This window comes from Lates calcarifer, linkage group LG11, assembly GCF_001640805.2.
Source record: "Lates calcarifer isolate ASB-BC8 linkage group LG11, TLL_Latcal_v3, whole genome shotgun sequence".
NCBI lineage: Eukaryota > Metazoa > Chordata > Actinopteri > Centropomidae > Lates > Lates calcarifer.
The window spans coordinates 14,131,795-14,148,006 of record NC_066843.1 but is presented as its reverse complement, the minus strand read 5'-3'; the positions used below and the strand labels follow the sequence as shown (position 1 = coordinate 14,148,006).

The following is a 16,212-nucleotide window of genomic DNA, read 5'->3' as shown; positions in this document are numbered from 1 at the left end:
TGGTCCTCTCTGAGCTCACTGACCAATTATCTTCAGTCACGTCTCAGTGACACTAATGACTCCTGTCAAGAGAATCTTCTTGATGTGTCACCAGTGATACCTCCAAACACTTTCCCCTCCAGTGCCTGAATGCATCATTAGCTGTAATCCCACTTTCTATAATCTCTCTGCTCAGTGGAGTTGCTAAGTAACATGCCTAATCTGAGGCTTCAGCTGCTGCCAAGTCCGGTGTTTGCTGCTTAGTCAGATTATGAGTATTGCGTGCAGGACTGTGCAGGTGAAGGTTAGGACACTGAGGTGGAGAGGTTCAACAGCACATCCAGTGTTTGGATGCACGATCTCATGACCTCTATGTTATCTCCGAGCAGGCACCGGGACAGAACAATGACGGGACCTTTTTCCTGTCAGGGCAGTATGTAGCCAGTTAATCACAGCCTGCATTGTTTGAGCAGGGTTAGCCACCAAACAATGTGTATCATTATGAGGGTGGTGATGTCAATATTGTTAAAACTAATCCATTTTATGGAGCGCGTGGGCCTTTTAATTTGCTGAATCAACAATTTCGTACTTGGTTACGTGTGACACTGCATAACAATTTGATCTAAATTTTCCAGTGCTTATGTCGGGAAATGCAACACTGTTGACAGTGAAACACTAAAGGGAAGTTGCACTGGCTCATGCACACTAAGCAAAGTATATACTGTATTTATACTATAAAATGATCCATCATACATCATGACTGAATACAGTCTGTGTAACTCTTAAAGTTCCAGTCAAAATTTCCTCATGAAATCCACAGTAGTTTTGCAACTTTGGCCTAGTTTTCTGCATTTGTTATATTTTATATATGTATGTATAATATACACACACACACACACACATATATATATATATAATCTGTCTTTGATAGGGCTGCTCAACAATTTTTCAAACAAGGTTTTCTGTTTTCTATTACTGTGAAAAATATAAACGTTTCTCTACAAAAGCCTTAAAGAAACCAAACTTGTGAAAAATTAATGCTGTCTAAACACAAGCAGCCATACAAGTACTTTGCCTGAGTTAAATCTTAATCTAAAATTGGCAAAATGTGTCACACAACACACATTTCCAACACACTATGTTTGGAGAGGAGCTGAGCCTGATCAGTTCCAGAGGAGGACAATATAGCCAAAATAGTACTTAATGTTGATGAGTTTGAATTAATGTGCAAACGGGTTTGGACCTCAGTGTGCATTTTTCAAAGTTAGAAAAAAGTGAATTGCTTATTACATCTTACTAGAGCCCAAAATCACGAAAACGAAAACAATTGAAAACGATTTATTGATTATCAGAACAGTTCAGTTTCTGCCAATCACCTCTAAAATCAAAAGTTGTCTGATAAAAGTTTTTAATACTCTGGCATATTTCACAGACACGTTTTCATCAAATGTATTGAGGTGAGATCCCTGCTCGTAGCCCTAAAGTCCCTCATATACTTTAAATGTAGTAGAAGCCTACTATGTGCGCCCCCATGTCTTCAGGGTGTGTACCTAAGCTGCAGCAGGGAAACTCATCTGTCTTATTTGACCAACTTCCTCCTCTGTGACAAGTTTGGTACGCTGCTGACACAGCGCAGCTCGCAGTGGTCGCACAACAAGAGCCAAGCACAGGAAACAAGAAAAACAACCTGTTCCCTACTACTTCAAGAATGATATGACGACATCTCTGTGTTATCTGGTCGTGTTTTCCCCCGTCTCTCTCTCACTCATTCCCTCTGACCAGAAACTCTCACACACAGCTGACCGGCCAAAGCAAAAAAAAAAAAAAACCACCACTATTGGCAGAAGAGGAATTTGTGCTTTTATGGGAGCACAGAGGCCCCATTTGGAAAAATGCTGCTGCGTTTTCAGTTCCTGCTTGGCTAATACCCAGCTGTATATGGTCAACACAATAGAGCAGAGATGAGGGTTTGACAGAGGCAGAGCGACAGACCAGTTTTTTTGTTGTTTCTGTTTGCAGTAGTGTGATTTATTGTGGTTCCTCAGGCTGTAAACACTGTGTGTTGAGGTGTTAGCTTTACTAACAGTATCCACTTGTGTTGCACAGGTGATTGTGTGTCATCTGGTGGTTTTCTTGCGTGTTTGCATTTGTCTGATTTGCTGGCTTGATTTGTGACATCCTTTAATTAACATGTCGACACTGAACAGCTATAGAATAGAAAGGGATTATTTATGGAATCTTTGTTTGAATTTAATGGAGAAGTTTGTGTTATAATCTTCCTCTTTCACTTTACTGCAGTAAAATTCCTGTACACAGATTTGATCATATCATCAGGATTTAAGCATTGATTTTCTTTGTTCCTTTTAGCCCTTTAACATAAATAAAATGACATGAATAAGAATACACACTACAATTATTTTCATATTGCTAACTCCTCCTCTACAGTTTAACAGTGTGGGTTTGTGTTTGGTTGAACCCACTCAAATACAGGAAGTAGAGTTCTTTCAACATGCAAATGTCAGAAACAGTAAGGATGAGAGGTTTGAGGGCGTAGCCGCCAGTGAACTTAGAGGAGTGTTTTGTCGCTGTCACAAAATTCAAACACATTTTTGTTTGCATTAGAAAAGTGCATAAACACCATTGATGCTGTATCAACAAGCACATGCTTTGTGTTTTGGTTAACTCAGCTGCTATGGAGTTAGCTCTAACGCCATCAGACTGATTTGTGTGTTGTCAGTTCTCCGGGGACTGCAGAGAGAACACGAGCAGAACAGACCGCACAGAACAAGCGTTACGAGCGTATCGTCATCCAGCTGTCTCTTGGCTTTTGCAGGTGTTGATCAGCTTTGCGCAGGCAGCATATGTGCACCAGATGTTAACAGATAATTTCTATTTTCCACAGCGTTTAATAAGCAACTACTGAGTTTCATAGCATACTTCAAGTGCCTCTATGTTCTCAGGAAAAAAAAAAAAAGAAAAATGAAGTCCTGCGCTGTTTCCTGCTCTGAATCAGTGTCCTTACTCCTAATGAGTAGTGACTGGTGTGACAGTGCAGCTGGGTGCAGATAGCCATATTAGCGCTGCTGCTCCTCAGCTGTCTCAGTGCTGAAGCCTGAGACAAATGAAGACTGAAGCTCAGATAATCATCAGCGTTTAGACCACCGGCCCCTGCTCTGTGTCACTGCTGTGGCCTCAGAGAAACTGATCCATAGCCAAGTAACACTGTGTGAGGGCCAGGGCGTCACGTGTCCTGTCTCAGCTAGTGTGTATGTTGGTGCACTCACGTGCATACACTGAGGTGCTAAAGGAACAAAAACACAGTAACACTGACTTGTCTCTTGCCAAAAATAATGATTGCCCACGATAATCTGCATTGAGCTTGAACTTTTTATTTAATTAACTCAAGTTACTGAAGTGTTTCCAGTATTTGCAGTGGCATTATACTCTAGAGAGTGAAAATACAGAGAATAGACTGTAAAGTAAACTGAAAAATAAGTTTTCCATTGTTTCTAAATGAACTGCTGCTTTACCTTGCCAGAGCCCCAAGTCAAAGTTCACTAAGGTTTGCCTCTGGGCAAGTAATCTGTAATAATTATCTAGCAGCTGCATGTCTAATAACCAGGCGCTGCCTGTAGGTCAGATTTCATTAAAGCAAAGTAAAGAGTGAAAAGGGAAGTGGTGTGTTGTGTGGACCCCTGTTATCAGTCTTTATTACTTTATTTTTGTGTCCTCTAACCGGTTCTCTCTGTTGTGACATTTCCTGCTGTGGTTAGCACCATGGCAGAGCAGGAACCTACACCTGAGCAGCTGGCAGCGATTGCAGCAGCCAACGAAGAGGCTGACAGCGCAGTCAACTACAAACCTCCCGCCCAGAAGAGCTTACAGGAGATCCAGGAGCTGGACAAAGACGATGAGAGTCTGCGCAAGTACAAGGAGGCGCTGCTGGGTAACACTGCTGTGGTTGCAGGTTAGTGATCACTTTTAATCTTCTGGAACAACTGCAAAGCCACCAACAAACCACACTCATAGATAGGGTACACATTCACCAGCACAGACATCTGCTGCAAAAACCACCACAGTGTCACTTATAGTAAATCTCTGCTTTACTTTTTATACCCTTTTAAAATAGTGTGTGTGTGTGTGTGTGTGTGTGTGTGTAGTATTGAAAACTGTTATGGTTAAGAACGTCAACAGTGAATGACTGGACAGTGGTGCTCTGGCAAAGCACTTTGACATTTGTCTTAAGACATTAAACAAAACATTTATATAGTATGGCCCTTGTAGAATAGAAAAATATTTCAATGATTTCAGATGATACTCAGCAAATATTGTCTTATTATGTCTTATTCAGACAGTGGAAGAGTAGGGGCAGAGGCAGAAGAAAGAAGTATTTTGTTAGAATTTAAACTTCAGAAAAATTAAATTTGTTAGGTTTGTGACTGACCATTTGTGAGGGAAAAAACATCAAGATTTAAATGAAAAAGCATAGTTGCTGAGATATTTATCGGTATATAAAAATGGATTATCTAACTATCTAAAACAGTTACTATATACTGATCATCTTACAGCCATAATTTTGACTTCTCTGACCCTCCTTTCTGTCTTAGATCCCAAAGCCCCCAACGTGCAGGTGACGCGAATGACTCTGGTTTGTGATTCAGCGCCACATCCTCTGGTCCTTGATCTACAGGGTGAGTATAGCAGACAGGACAGTTTGGTCTTTATGACGCAGGAGCAGCAGATTTTTGAGTCAAAACAGGTCATTTGTCGTTGACATCTGAAAGATTTTTCACTTGAGGGCATGTGAAATGAACACCCACATTTAGGCATCTGTCTTTCCTCACAACAGCCACACTGGAGGAATTAGCTCATAGTAACATTAATTATGAACAGTAATCACTCTCATTCTTATGTGCAAATGTAGACCAAATGACCTGCTGAGTCATTATTCCGATAATTAGTAATGACATAATTCTTGTTCAACTGGGTTAATGAGCCATTTCCTGATGGCACTCCTGCCCTCCCTTGGTGACCACACTGAACTACAGTAGAGCAGGAGAGCTGTGCTCACTTGAAGCTCTGCGCCACCTGGTGGTCAGTATCACTGACTTCTCTTTTCCTGCTGCGTTGCTTTTCCCTATCAGGAGACCTGGATAACTTCAGGAAGAACCCGTTTGTGCTGAAAGAGGGAGTTGAGTACAAAATAAAGATCAACTTCAAGGTGAGGGAAAGTCTGGTCTTTGTCTCGGTTTGTTGTGACAGACTGTTGGAGGCGTGGAGTTGTTACTGCAGCTGCAGTGAGCTGTCTTTGTCATAAGAAACTGCTCAGCAGGATGATGCATGTTGCTTTTTTGCAGGTCAACAAGGAAATTGTGTCAGGCCTGAAGTACATTCAGCAGTCATTCAGGAAAGGCATTAAAGGTAAAATTGTCAAATTATTTTATTTAATTTCTGCAATTCCTCAGGTAGATTTTACACAGCACCTTCTGACTTAAAGGAAAAGTTTGGGCGATGGATTCATTTGCTTTCTTTTTGAGAGTTGGACGAGGGGATCAATACCACTCACATATCTGTACAGTAAATACAAACCTGTAGTCAGTTAGCATAGCTTAGCACAAAGACTGGAAACAGGGGGACACAGTTAGCCTGACTGTCTGGAGGTAACAAAATCCAACTACTTGCACCACTAAAGCTTACTGATTAACATGTTATATCTGGACAAGTTATGGTTTTACAGGGGTTTGTGTGCAGGCTATTTTTGATCAAGACCAGTAACTTCCCTAAATTTTGGCTTTTCACCAGCCAAGAAGATGTCTGGTGCATAAATAGTGAACTGTCATTTTTATTCTCCAGTGTTCATACAGATTAGAAAAAAAGATGGTTTAAAACAATTTCTTACTTTGAGCCAGGCTAGCCTGTATTTCCAGTCTTTGTGCTATGCAAAGCTGGGAGTGGTATTAAACTTCTGATTTTACTTTTGGAAAGAATGTGTCAAAAATGTCAGACTGTTCCTTTAAAACCAAGTTTTAATTGGCCCCACATGGACCTACTTCCCTGTTATATGATAAAATTGTAGGTCATACTGTATTTTTAGGGTTATGGGATAAGTACAGCTGTTTGTTGTACTTATCAGCGAGTAGGTTTAGTTAATGTTTCTCTACTGGACTACATTGAAGTAGATGATTAGATTACGTAACTGACCTGTTTTTAATGTACATATGATACATTTCCTCTCAATAATGAGGCAACTTCTGTTTTTGTAAAATCTGTGTATATTTACATGAACTTTTGTGTCACACAACCTTCTTTTCCCACCCTCTCCAACATCTAGTTGACAAGTCAGAGTACATGGTCGGCAGCTACGGGCCCAGACCGGATCAGGAATACGAGTTCCTCACCACCATGGAGGAGTCACCCAAAGGGATGCTTGCCCGTGGCACCTATGACATCAAGTCCAAGTTCACCGACGATGACAAACACGACCATCTCTCCTGGGAGTGGAGCCTCACTATCAAGAAAGACTGGAAAGAGTGATTTCACCCCTTGCCATCCTCCATCAAGGTCTTCCTCTGCTTCGCCCCTCTTTCTTCTCTCTTGCTGTCATTCCGTTTTTTTCTCTGCCTGGATCCATCTCTGGATTATGCGTCGATTTAAGCTTTTGCTCTCTCCGTCCATTGACCCCCTTTCCTCTCGCTCTTACAGTTTCGTTTCCCTTTTCTAAATTCCAATCACTTCATCATTCCTCCCATAGTAACGCTTTGTTTGCACCCAACCTGACTCTTCTATTAAGTATTAAATCTTTAAAAATGGAGAAAGCAAACAATGTGCACAATCCAGATTTTGCAGTTATAGTTTGTTTATAAAAGAAAAAATCTGTAAAAAATATTATTTGTGAACTGCTCTTGGAAAAGTGATGAACTACGTGATTTCCTTTGCCCCTCGCTGCTGTCTTTTCCTCTCCCTTTTTCTTTCTTCTCTGTTTTTCAGATTGTTTTGTATGATTACCACGATCTGCCTTGGAAAGCATAGTACAGGAAGCAGTAGTGCTGTATGTACGTGGCCACTGTACGGTCATTGAGCAATCATTGCTGGACACAACTTTTGGACGCAGTCCTCCTAAAGCCTTTGAGCAGATTATTTGTTCCAGGGTCTTGGTAAATTATTCGGAATTCAGGCCATGCCTTTTTCAAATAGTTTAGCACCCTGAAAAGTCTGCTGAGAGAGCAGGGGAAACATAATTACCTCTAACCCCTTACAACCCCTTGCTTTAGGTACAGCTGTTCCTCTACTGATCAGGGTATTTTGGCTGTTATTTTAGCAGCCATGTGGCCTTAACAAGAACCCCTAGGAAGAAATAGAAAACCTAGATGAGCCATTTGCCTTCAGATTATATTTGCCAGACCATCATGTGAGCCTGTTTTTAACAATACTTGTAATATAAGGGCAGGGAATCAGGACTAAGGACTTTTTATCGCCTTTATTTCAGGTTTGATGATTTGTAAAAGCCATTACACATAGATGTCAATCATGTTAGCTATATTTACAAACCTTGATCATTTACAAAGTTTTCATTTCAGTAGTTTTCTAAATATCAGTCAAATTAACTTTTAAGTTTAGGTCATTTACAGTAACTCTAAATAGCAGCCCAGATCGTATTAATGCGATTGTATCACCCAGTCTCTTCTCTAGCACCTGAGGCCATACTGCCAGTGCGTCCAGAGGTGTTACCTTAGTTCCTTCCTGAGTCGATCACAGGGACTGTTAAACCGCTCACCTTGTATTTCTCTAGTTATTCAATTACCAATGCTCACTGTGCCTACAGTCTCTTACGACCACATGCTGCTCCTGCTGACTTGGCAGCACTCTGTGCTCAGCATCAGTGAGGTGAAACGTTGTCTGTAATTGACTTCCGAACCAGTGCAGAGACATCAGTCCCCAACCAGACACTGTTGATTAACACACCATGTTATCTAAAAAGTGTTTGTTTTGTTTTTTATACACTCCACAATTATGTAAATGATGTCTGTTCCTGCAGCTTCATTCAGCTCTCATGTGTTACGGACTGATGTTTTTCTCTGTGGGTTGGGTTTGACTCAATGTGTGCTACTTGTATTACCTACAGTTTACTGATATCCTGTGTTCACATTAAAGTGTTCAGACTGGGCCTCAGCGTGTCCTGTTGTTTTATTCATCAGTTATAACTAAGGTAGGTTTCGAGTTGTTGCCTCCCTGAGCACTTAATGCAAAAAAAAAAAATATATATATAGAATGATGCATACATATCTTAATTTAATCAACAGAAAACATTTTAAATGGACTACTACAAGGACAACTTTGACAATGCCATAGCATAGTGTTAGAACTGATTATTTTGTCATTTATGAAATGATCAAACGAATCCCTGAAACAAAAGACATAGGTGGTTCGGCCCCTGTAGCGTCTAATGCATGACTTGAAAAACGCCAGAGGCGTCTTCACCCGTTCAGGCGTCATCTCCTTCACCATAATACACCACCATGTAAGCAAACATCAAACACTTATGTACAGAACACTTTGGCAGCTGTCTGGAAGGATTTGTACCGTCCAACCGACTCAGAATACACACACACACACACACACAGTCTAAGTATCACTGTGCCAAATTTTTCAGCACCTCAAACTGGTCCAAAGCATGTAATTCATTTCTACCTGCTTTTAAAGACCAATCTAGCACTTAGTGTTTATTAGACAGATACATGCTTCAAATGTTTTAAGTAGTTTCAAAGCCAATGGCTGTTTTTTTTCTCTTTTAGATATTAATCATTTGGCTTAATTATTTTCAATAAATAAAGTTGATGGCAATAGTTAAATCGTTTCTGCATCAGTACACCTCAGTTATAAATATTACATCACGTACTAGATTGTCCTTAGACAGAGAAAAGACCTTCAGGTTTGATTATTTGTCAGTTACAGTCTCTCAGAAAAGGCATTTCATCCACAGACACGATGATATTTCATCCGTTTGGCAGCTTCAAATCAGCTTCCCTCCGAGAGAGCAAATAGAGGAGCCCCCTGCTAACAGTATGCATCATTCATCCAACTGCATGACTACAGGCGTCCACCCTTGCAGTCCTGGGCAAATGTTAAACAAGAAGCCCTCAAAACAGTCAGGTAAATTAAGATAAATAAGCTTTGTATAATCACTGTATTCAGTGCTTGTGGGGTCAGTCGCTGTTACAACGAGCTCCAGCTCATTTGTTAGTCTTTCTGCTCTTGGTGGAGTTCATGTCGCTCTTGGTCTTCTGCAAGCGGGAGAAGATCTCTTTGAACAGCGCCTTGTACTCTGGTGTGTTCTGGCTGAGCCGTTTGTCCACCTGCTCCACCTGCCTGCTGATCCCCTCCAGGGCCTCCGGGGTGGAGGGAGTTTGAGGGGGCGTGGGAGGCGTGGCGACGGCCCCCGACGTCGAAGGCCCTGCAGAGATCATGCTGTACTCCTTCATGGAGGGGTCCCTGGAGACGGGCCGCGAGGTCTGCACCCCGGCGTGACACAGGCTCTCCTCGTGACGCCGGCACTTCCCCAGCAGCTCCTCGTACTTCTCCAGCAGGGCGTGGTACTGCTCGTCCACCTCCCTCAGGATGGACATGCCCCGTTTGCGCACGCCGTTGGCATGGAGGGCGTAACTGCCCTGACGTCTGCCTGAGGCATCACGAGCCGAGATTGCATTCAGGGCTGTGTCGCTGCAGCTTTTCCTCACAGGGCCTCCCTGCTGCCCCGCACCACCCGCCTCTCCAGCACCTCCTTCACCACCCTCCTCCAGCCCCAGGCCCACCTCAGGGGTGTCTGTCTCAGGACCGTGGTTGAGAAGCGTCTCTAGGCCGTCTTCCATGCCCCCCATCAGACACATCCTGGACTTCCTCAGCTGATGCATCTCCTGGAGCTCGGCCTCGAGCTCCTGGACCCGCAGCTGGCAGCCCTCTGCTCCTAAGAGACGCTGTTCTAGACGCTCAAACTCTTGCAGCACAGCGGCACACTCCCGCTCGGCACCCTCCCTCTTGGACCGCTCCATGGCCATGGCTGAGCGCAGGGACGAGACGATGTCCCTCAGGCGCTCGTTCTCTTCATCCACCGGTCGTCTCTCAGCCAGGTCAACACTGCCCGGGTTGGCCAGCAGGAAACCATCCTCATACCTGACAAAAAGTGTTGCACCACTGAGCCGGAGCTGGATTTTATACTTTACCACTGCACAGTCATTAAGTCAGCACACAAACTCTGAATTATTTTTAGAGGTATAATAAAACCATCAATAGCTGTGATTTTAAAGCTTTTAGCCAACTGTGTAACATATTTTAAGATGTAAACTTTAATTTCATACATTTTGTGGTTATCATTAATCATTGTCAAAGAACGTTAACTACTAATGCTGACTTCAATGTTTGGACAATCTAAACGTTGCAGGGAAAATGCAGTAAATGATGCATTCTTGTTTCTTCAGCTTTCTTTTTCTTGTCAATTTGACCTACTGAGCTAGTTTAAAAGATTCATCTTTAACTCAATCATTTTAATATGTGACTCTAAAGTAGCTTCGCCACACGAGAGAAGCAGCAATTAACGCTACTCTGCTAAGCTAGGCTAGTTAGCATTTAGGAGGACTTGTTTGTCAGGTGTTTATTTTTTTCTTTTCTGTCATTATTTAAGATTTGGCCACTGAATTATTTATGTGGTAAAAACAAAGTCAATTACTATAATGTTGGTACTGCTAAACTGATTTCTCAATTCCCGGAAACAGAGGAGAGTGTATGAGCTTCAACAGTCAGTCACCTGGGCGCAGTGCAGAGCTCTTTGAGGCAGGGGAAGGAGTGGACGGTCTTGCGCCGCTCCTTCTTCTCTCTGCGCACCCTCAGCTCCTCCAGTGTTCGCAGCTCCTCCACCCGAGCCGTCAGACAGTCCACCTGACCCTGCAGAGTCTCCATGGTTCCCGTCAACCTGTGCACACACACGCAAATGTTTGTCCTTGTGCTTGTTATGTCATTAATGAAATGACTCCCTTTTCTCAACATACTACTGAGTCGCTGTTACAAAACAAATGTGAAGGAGCACATTTAGAGAGAACAAAGACAGCCACTGAAAACTGTTTGTAGACTTTAGTCCAGTAATATGATCTGTAAAGAACTTCAATCCCTGATTAGGATTATGATATTGCTTAAGACAGCACAAGTGTTACAAGTGCTGCTAAGGTGAGGGGGGGGGGGGGCTGCTATCACTCACTCATATAACATTAGCAACAATGTAGAAGAATAAAGAATTTACACAGCTACTTCTTTACTTTTAGGGCACTATAATCCATTTGCTTTTTTTGGCTTCAAAAAGTCCCAGTAAAAGTTAATGTGATCATAAATGTAGCATCATTCTTTTTCAAAAACAGGTTTTTCTACAGTGCAGGGCAGAGGTTGATACAAGTCTCAGTGTGGGTCACCTGTCTATCTTCTGCTGCGAGGCTTTGCTCTCCAGCACCAGTTTCTCGTTGGTGATCTCCAGCTCTCTGGCCGTCACATCCAGCTGTTCGTACACCTTTGCGTGCTGCTCGTTCATCTCCCTCAACATCTCCAGCTGCTTGGACAGGTACTGAAAGGAAAACAAGTTGATTAGTGACTAAATACAACTCTGGCAAAGATTTCTAAACAGGATTACCTCAGCTATTGTATTTGATTACAAAATATATCCACACGCAGTCAGCTGTGACACCTGAACATGACATGTGCAATGAAGAATAATAGTTGAATAACAACCAGTTTAAAATCAGTTTAAAGGACCTTGAGTTTGTCTGACAGAGCTGTGGAGTTATTGATCAGACAGCAAAGGTCAGGAACTACTGATCAGTGGAAATGTAATGAAATCCAGCTTGTTTCTCTAGGGGTTGAATGCACTTATTTTAAGACACTTTGGACAAAGAGTCTGCCAATAAATATAACGGAAATTTGTCCATTTGGTTGTAAGGAAATCTTTAGACATTCCTGCAACATGCATTTATGACGGCGACAGACTCTAAAATTATTTTATTTCATGTGATTCCTTCAGAGCTGTGTGCTGTGTTAGCAGCTGAGCACACTCATCCACAGCCAGTCATCTGACTAATTAGCAGTGAAGTCTTAGAGCTGTGATGAGGTGACACATTCAGTAAATCTGCATATCATTCTGGCCCTCCCTTCTCTCTTTTTTTCTTTCCTTTTTTCTTCCAAATGCTCCACATTTTACGCTAATTAACTCGATACAAAATCAAGAGGAACCGGTTCGTGCCAGATGCTTCTCGTGTGGGATGCGCACGAGATCTGACTTTGAACGTCCTGTGCACAAAAGGTGAAGACGAGCGTACCTCTATCTCTTGCACTTGCTCCTCATTGTTGATGTACATCTGTTGAAGGGAGTCCTCCAGCTCCTTGTTGCGTTCCAGGAGAGTCTTGCCGAGCTCCGCTGCCAAGTGCAGGTCTGACAGAAGCCAAGAGAGAAGGACAGACTTAAACAGCAGAGAGTGGTGAGTGTGTGTGTGTGGACAGGGCAGGAGCTCACCACACGTGACGGAGTGTTTCACCAGGAAAAGATTTGGACGAGTGCTTTTCAATTCAATTTTATTTCTATAGCGCTGAATCACAACAAAAGTCACCTCAAGGCACTTTTCATATAGAGCAGGTCTAGACCGTACTCTTTTTGAGAGCTGTATTCACTGCAGCCAGGGTGAACATAACACATTAGAAACCATTTATTTGAAAGGCAAAGGCCTCTGGATCTATATCAAGTTAACTTAAGATGTGAAAGAGGAAATCCTGTCCTTGAATTGGCACCAAAAGTTTCACTAATCCTGCTTTTTCTGGCCTGGCTCTCTCTCAAGACGTCCTCATGAAAGCCAAGATGTGAGAAGATGTTTTTGTAAGAATCATATTAATAAAAAATAAATAATAAATAAGTATCATATTACCACCTGCATACCTGGGGGCCTCACAGTTGCTGATATCTTACAACACAGCAGGAAGCATACATTATTCACATTATTCATTATTCAATAAAAACCTAGCTGGACTGAGGAGGAGGAGGAGGATCCTGCTGGCTCTGCGCACTTGGAGCCTATAACAATACTTGAGGAGCAGAGAGACAGGGAGAAACACTGACATCCATTACTGGAGATTAACACAGCGCTTTCTCACCACAGTGTAAGGCGAGAGCGGTGACAGGAACACACACACACACACATGCATCACCGTGGGTGCGAAGCACATGAGACTGGATGTGGTGCATGTGTTGTGTATCTGGAGCAGGAATCCCTCTGTTTTATCTAACAAATTTAACAAGCTTCATTAGCTGACACTGCGCCGCCGCCGTGCTGCTACATTCACCTCTGAAGCTGCTGAGGGAGGCGGGGGACAGGCTGTAATTTCCTGTCTCAACAATGCAGAACTGATAGCAGAACACACTGGCCTGAACCACCGAGTGATAATGAGCTGAGCGTGTGAGGAGGGAGAGAGAGAGAGAGAGAGAGCACTGAGCCTTCACCCTCAGGTCAAACTCAATCGCAGCAGCACTGTTTCTGCTCCTGAGGGTCGACACGTGCTTACGTAATTTCTGAATCACGTGCACAGATGAGAGGCCGTGTCGAGGAAATGTCAGTTACCCTGATAACACAAAAGGCTGTCACATCTGCTCAAAGTGCACTGATGACCCTGATCATATGAGCATCAAGGCAGTCATGGCGTCCATAGATGCTACAATGTGTGCATTTCCTCATCTGCTCTCTGCACATGCATCTCTGTGATGTGTTAAATCTCATGTTCAATCACAGGCCACTTCAGATGAGGCTGCAAATCAGACATGACATCAGCGCGCCATCTGCCCGGACACACTTCATATGTCTGCAGGATCATAATGAGCGCAGGGGTCACCAAATAGCAGAGCTGGCAGGAGAGGAGTTGCATAACAGCATCATTTCTGGGGCAAAATGATGCACGACTGTGAGTGCACGTGGGACGGCGTTGCCTCCAATCTGACCCAAAAGCCCCGGGATCTTTGATCCTCACTAAGGAGGTCTAGTCTAGGGCTACCTAATCAGATCAACCAGGGGGCTTAATGACTTCAGGCTCGATGCTGAATAACGCAGAGATGAGATGCAGATGCACACACACACTCACAAATACAGTACACACACACACACACAAAATAATATCCACCTGCCAACGCGATGATGAGACACAAAGCTGCTTTAGTTCTCTGGGTCAGCAGGTAATCAGGAGATGGGGTGATGCTGAGGCCGGCACTACAGGAGGATACACACATATACACACACACACACCTCACCTCACCTCTCCTCTGAGATGCACTGCAGACAAATTGCATCCATTTAAGTCATTACTGTGAGGGCTGATCTCACATTTCGCATCAGAAAAAAGGCAGCACAGGACGGCTCAGCAACAAATGCGAACACAACACTTCTGACAGACCTTCTGCCTGTGCCCTCCATGTTAGTTTAAGGTTAAAGGCATGAGAGCAGGCCTATGTTGAAGCACTTCCCTGCAAAACAAAAAATGTCACAAATTCAATTGCTTTCCATCCTGTGTAAGTCAAATTTTTCAAACAAGTGAACACACACAGGCCGAGGTCTGTTCCACTGTTGTGGCTCTGATCGAGTCTTTTCTTTGTGCAAAAACTTCCACATCTAGAAAATTCAGGAAATGTTCTGCATTCTTCCTCCCACAGTGGCCTTTGGTAGGAGCACTCACCCTCGCAAATGTCACCACCTCCACATATATGACTGGTGCAGCCCCACAAACTCAGCAGTGAATATAAGTGTCTTATAGATTTAAAAAAAAAAAAAAACTCAGGCGAGCTGGGATGTAGATGTGGCCCTGCGAGGAAGGAGATGAAGCAGAGGCAACATTCACTCAGTCAGACAGCAGGACTATTCTGGGAAACACCACTGACAAGATCAAAATAACTGGCATGGGAAGAGAGCAGAGATGAAGGGCAGGCAGCTCCAGACTCTGTGGGTTTACAGTTATCATAGCGCGTGCACTCGTGCGTTAAATGTCTTTTACAATGGATGCAACCTCCTCCCTTCTGTCCATCCACCCCCCACCTTCCTGCGTGAATCTATTTATCTAAAAAGAGAACCAGGGAACCAGAGAGGTTGTGGATGGGGCATTGTTACATCCTGCGCTCGCGCCACACAAACCTGACACAGGAGAAAACTGATGTCTCACCTTGCTCCAGGTCCCGCTGGTCGTACCAGGGCTCCTCTTCCTCCGTGACAAACTCCTCCATCCTGCCCGCGCGAAGCATCGATGCTGATGAACTTCTCCTCCTCCTTCTTCTTCCTCTTCACCGGCGATGTGGTCGGCTAATTCACCCACGGCTCGCCCGGAAGTGACAACAAACAACAGCGGCGCTGCCTCCCCCACTCCCCCACCACACCAAGTGTGTAACCCTTTGAGACAAATCACTTAAGGAGAAAATCCCGGCGGCGCACCTGCTCCTCCTTGAACCGTCTGCAGATATGAAGGAAACCGCATCCGAGCGTTCAGACCTGAAGCCATGAACTGAGCAGCAGCTGGTTGAGGAGACCGCAGCGCTTCTTCTGTTTGTCTCATCAGTCTTTGATGCGCAGTGGGGGCCTTGCAGACGCGGGCCGGCAGCCCCGCTCACCGCTCAGCTGTGGCTGAATACTGCTGCTGCTGCTGCTGCTGTTCAAGTGCCGTCGGAAATGCTGCATAAGATATGGGCACTTTAACTCTTTTCCTGCCACCACTGCGCTGCCCTTTTCCTATATCATTATAATAGTCTAGTTTAACACACTTCAGCATAAAATGTCGTTAATTACAAGCGGGAAAAGTCTCAGTGGCTAATCTCACTTCCTTTAGTAGCTACTCCAAAGCTACTTTTGGAAAGCACCTGACCTAGATGGGGAAGCATCAACTCAAAACATGCATTTAATCTTCACACGTGTCCCTGAAATGTGACACTAATCCTCGATGTGTCACCACAAATGCTTCCGCTGATGTTTTTCTCAATTAATGCAACCTTCTAAAGCCATTTACAACCCTTCTATCTCATCCTCAACCTTATGGACATGAGAGGTCGGAAGTTACTTGGAGTGCTTGAAGGCAGCACTCATGGGGTGACGTCACCCGGCACGGACGTCTCCTCTTTACCTCCCCTCACACCCCCGCCCCAAGAGCGCAGATGAGTTTAATTGTCCGATTGTAGACATTAGC

General features: G+C 43.8%; 2 protein-coding genes across 2 annotated transcripts; one reads left to right on the top strand and one right to left on the bottom strand.

The window, feature by feature from the left end:
• Positions 1 to 3,707: 3,707 nt before the first annotated feature.
• arhgdia (Rho GDP dissociation inhibitor (GDI) alpha) lies at positions 3,708 to 8,143 on the top strand. The gene is made up of 5 exons (XM_018672814.2): positions 3,708 to 3,946; positions 4,587 to 4,670; positions 5,124 to 5,200; positions 5,337 to 5,400; positions 6,311 to 8,143. Exons 1-5 carry the CDS (start codon positions 3,757 to 3,759, stop codon positions 6,511 to 6,513), a joined length of 618 nt encoding a protein of 205 aa, XP_018528330.1. The 5' UTR covers positions 3,708 to 3,756; the 3' UTR covers positions 6,514 to 8,143.
• On the bottom strand, positions 6,578 to 16,130 carry cdr2l (cerebellar degeneration-related protein 2-like). Its single transcript, XM_018672813.2, has 5 exons — positions 15,202 to 16,130; positions 12,330 to 12,442; positions 11,433 to 11,581; positions 10,778 to 10,942; positions 6,578 to 10,146 (listed from the first exon to the last, which is right to left on the bottom strand). The coding sequence occupies exons 1-5, from the start codon at positions 15,278 to 15,280 to the stop codon at positions 9,210 to 9,212; spliced, it is 1,443 nt and encodes a 480-aa protein (XP_018528329.1). The 5' UTR covers positions 15,281 to 16,130; the 3' UTR covers positions 6,578 to 9,209.
• Between the last annotated feature and the right edge of the window lie 82 nt (positions 16,131 to 16,212).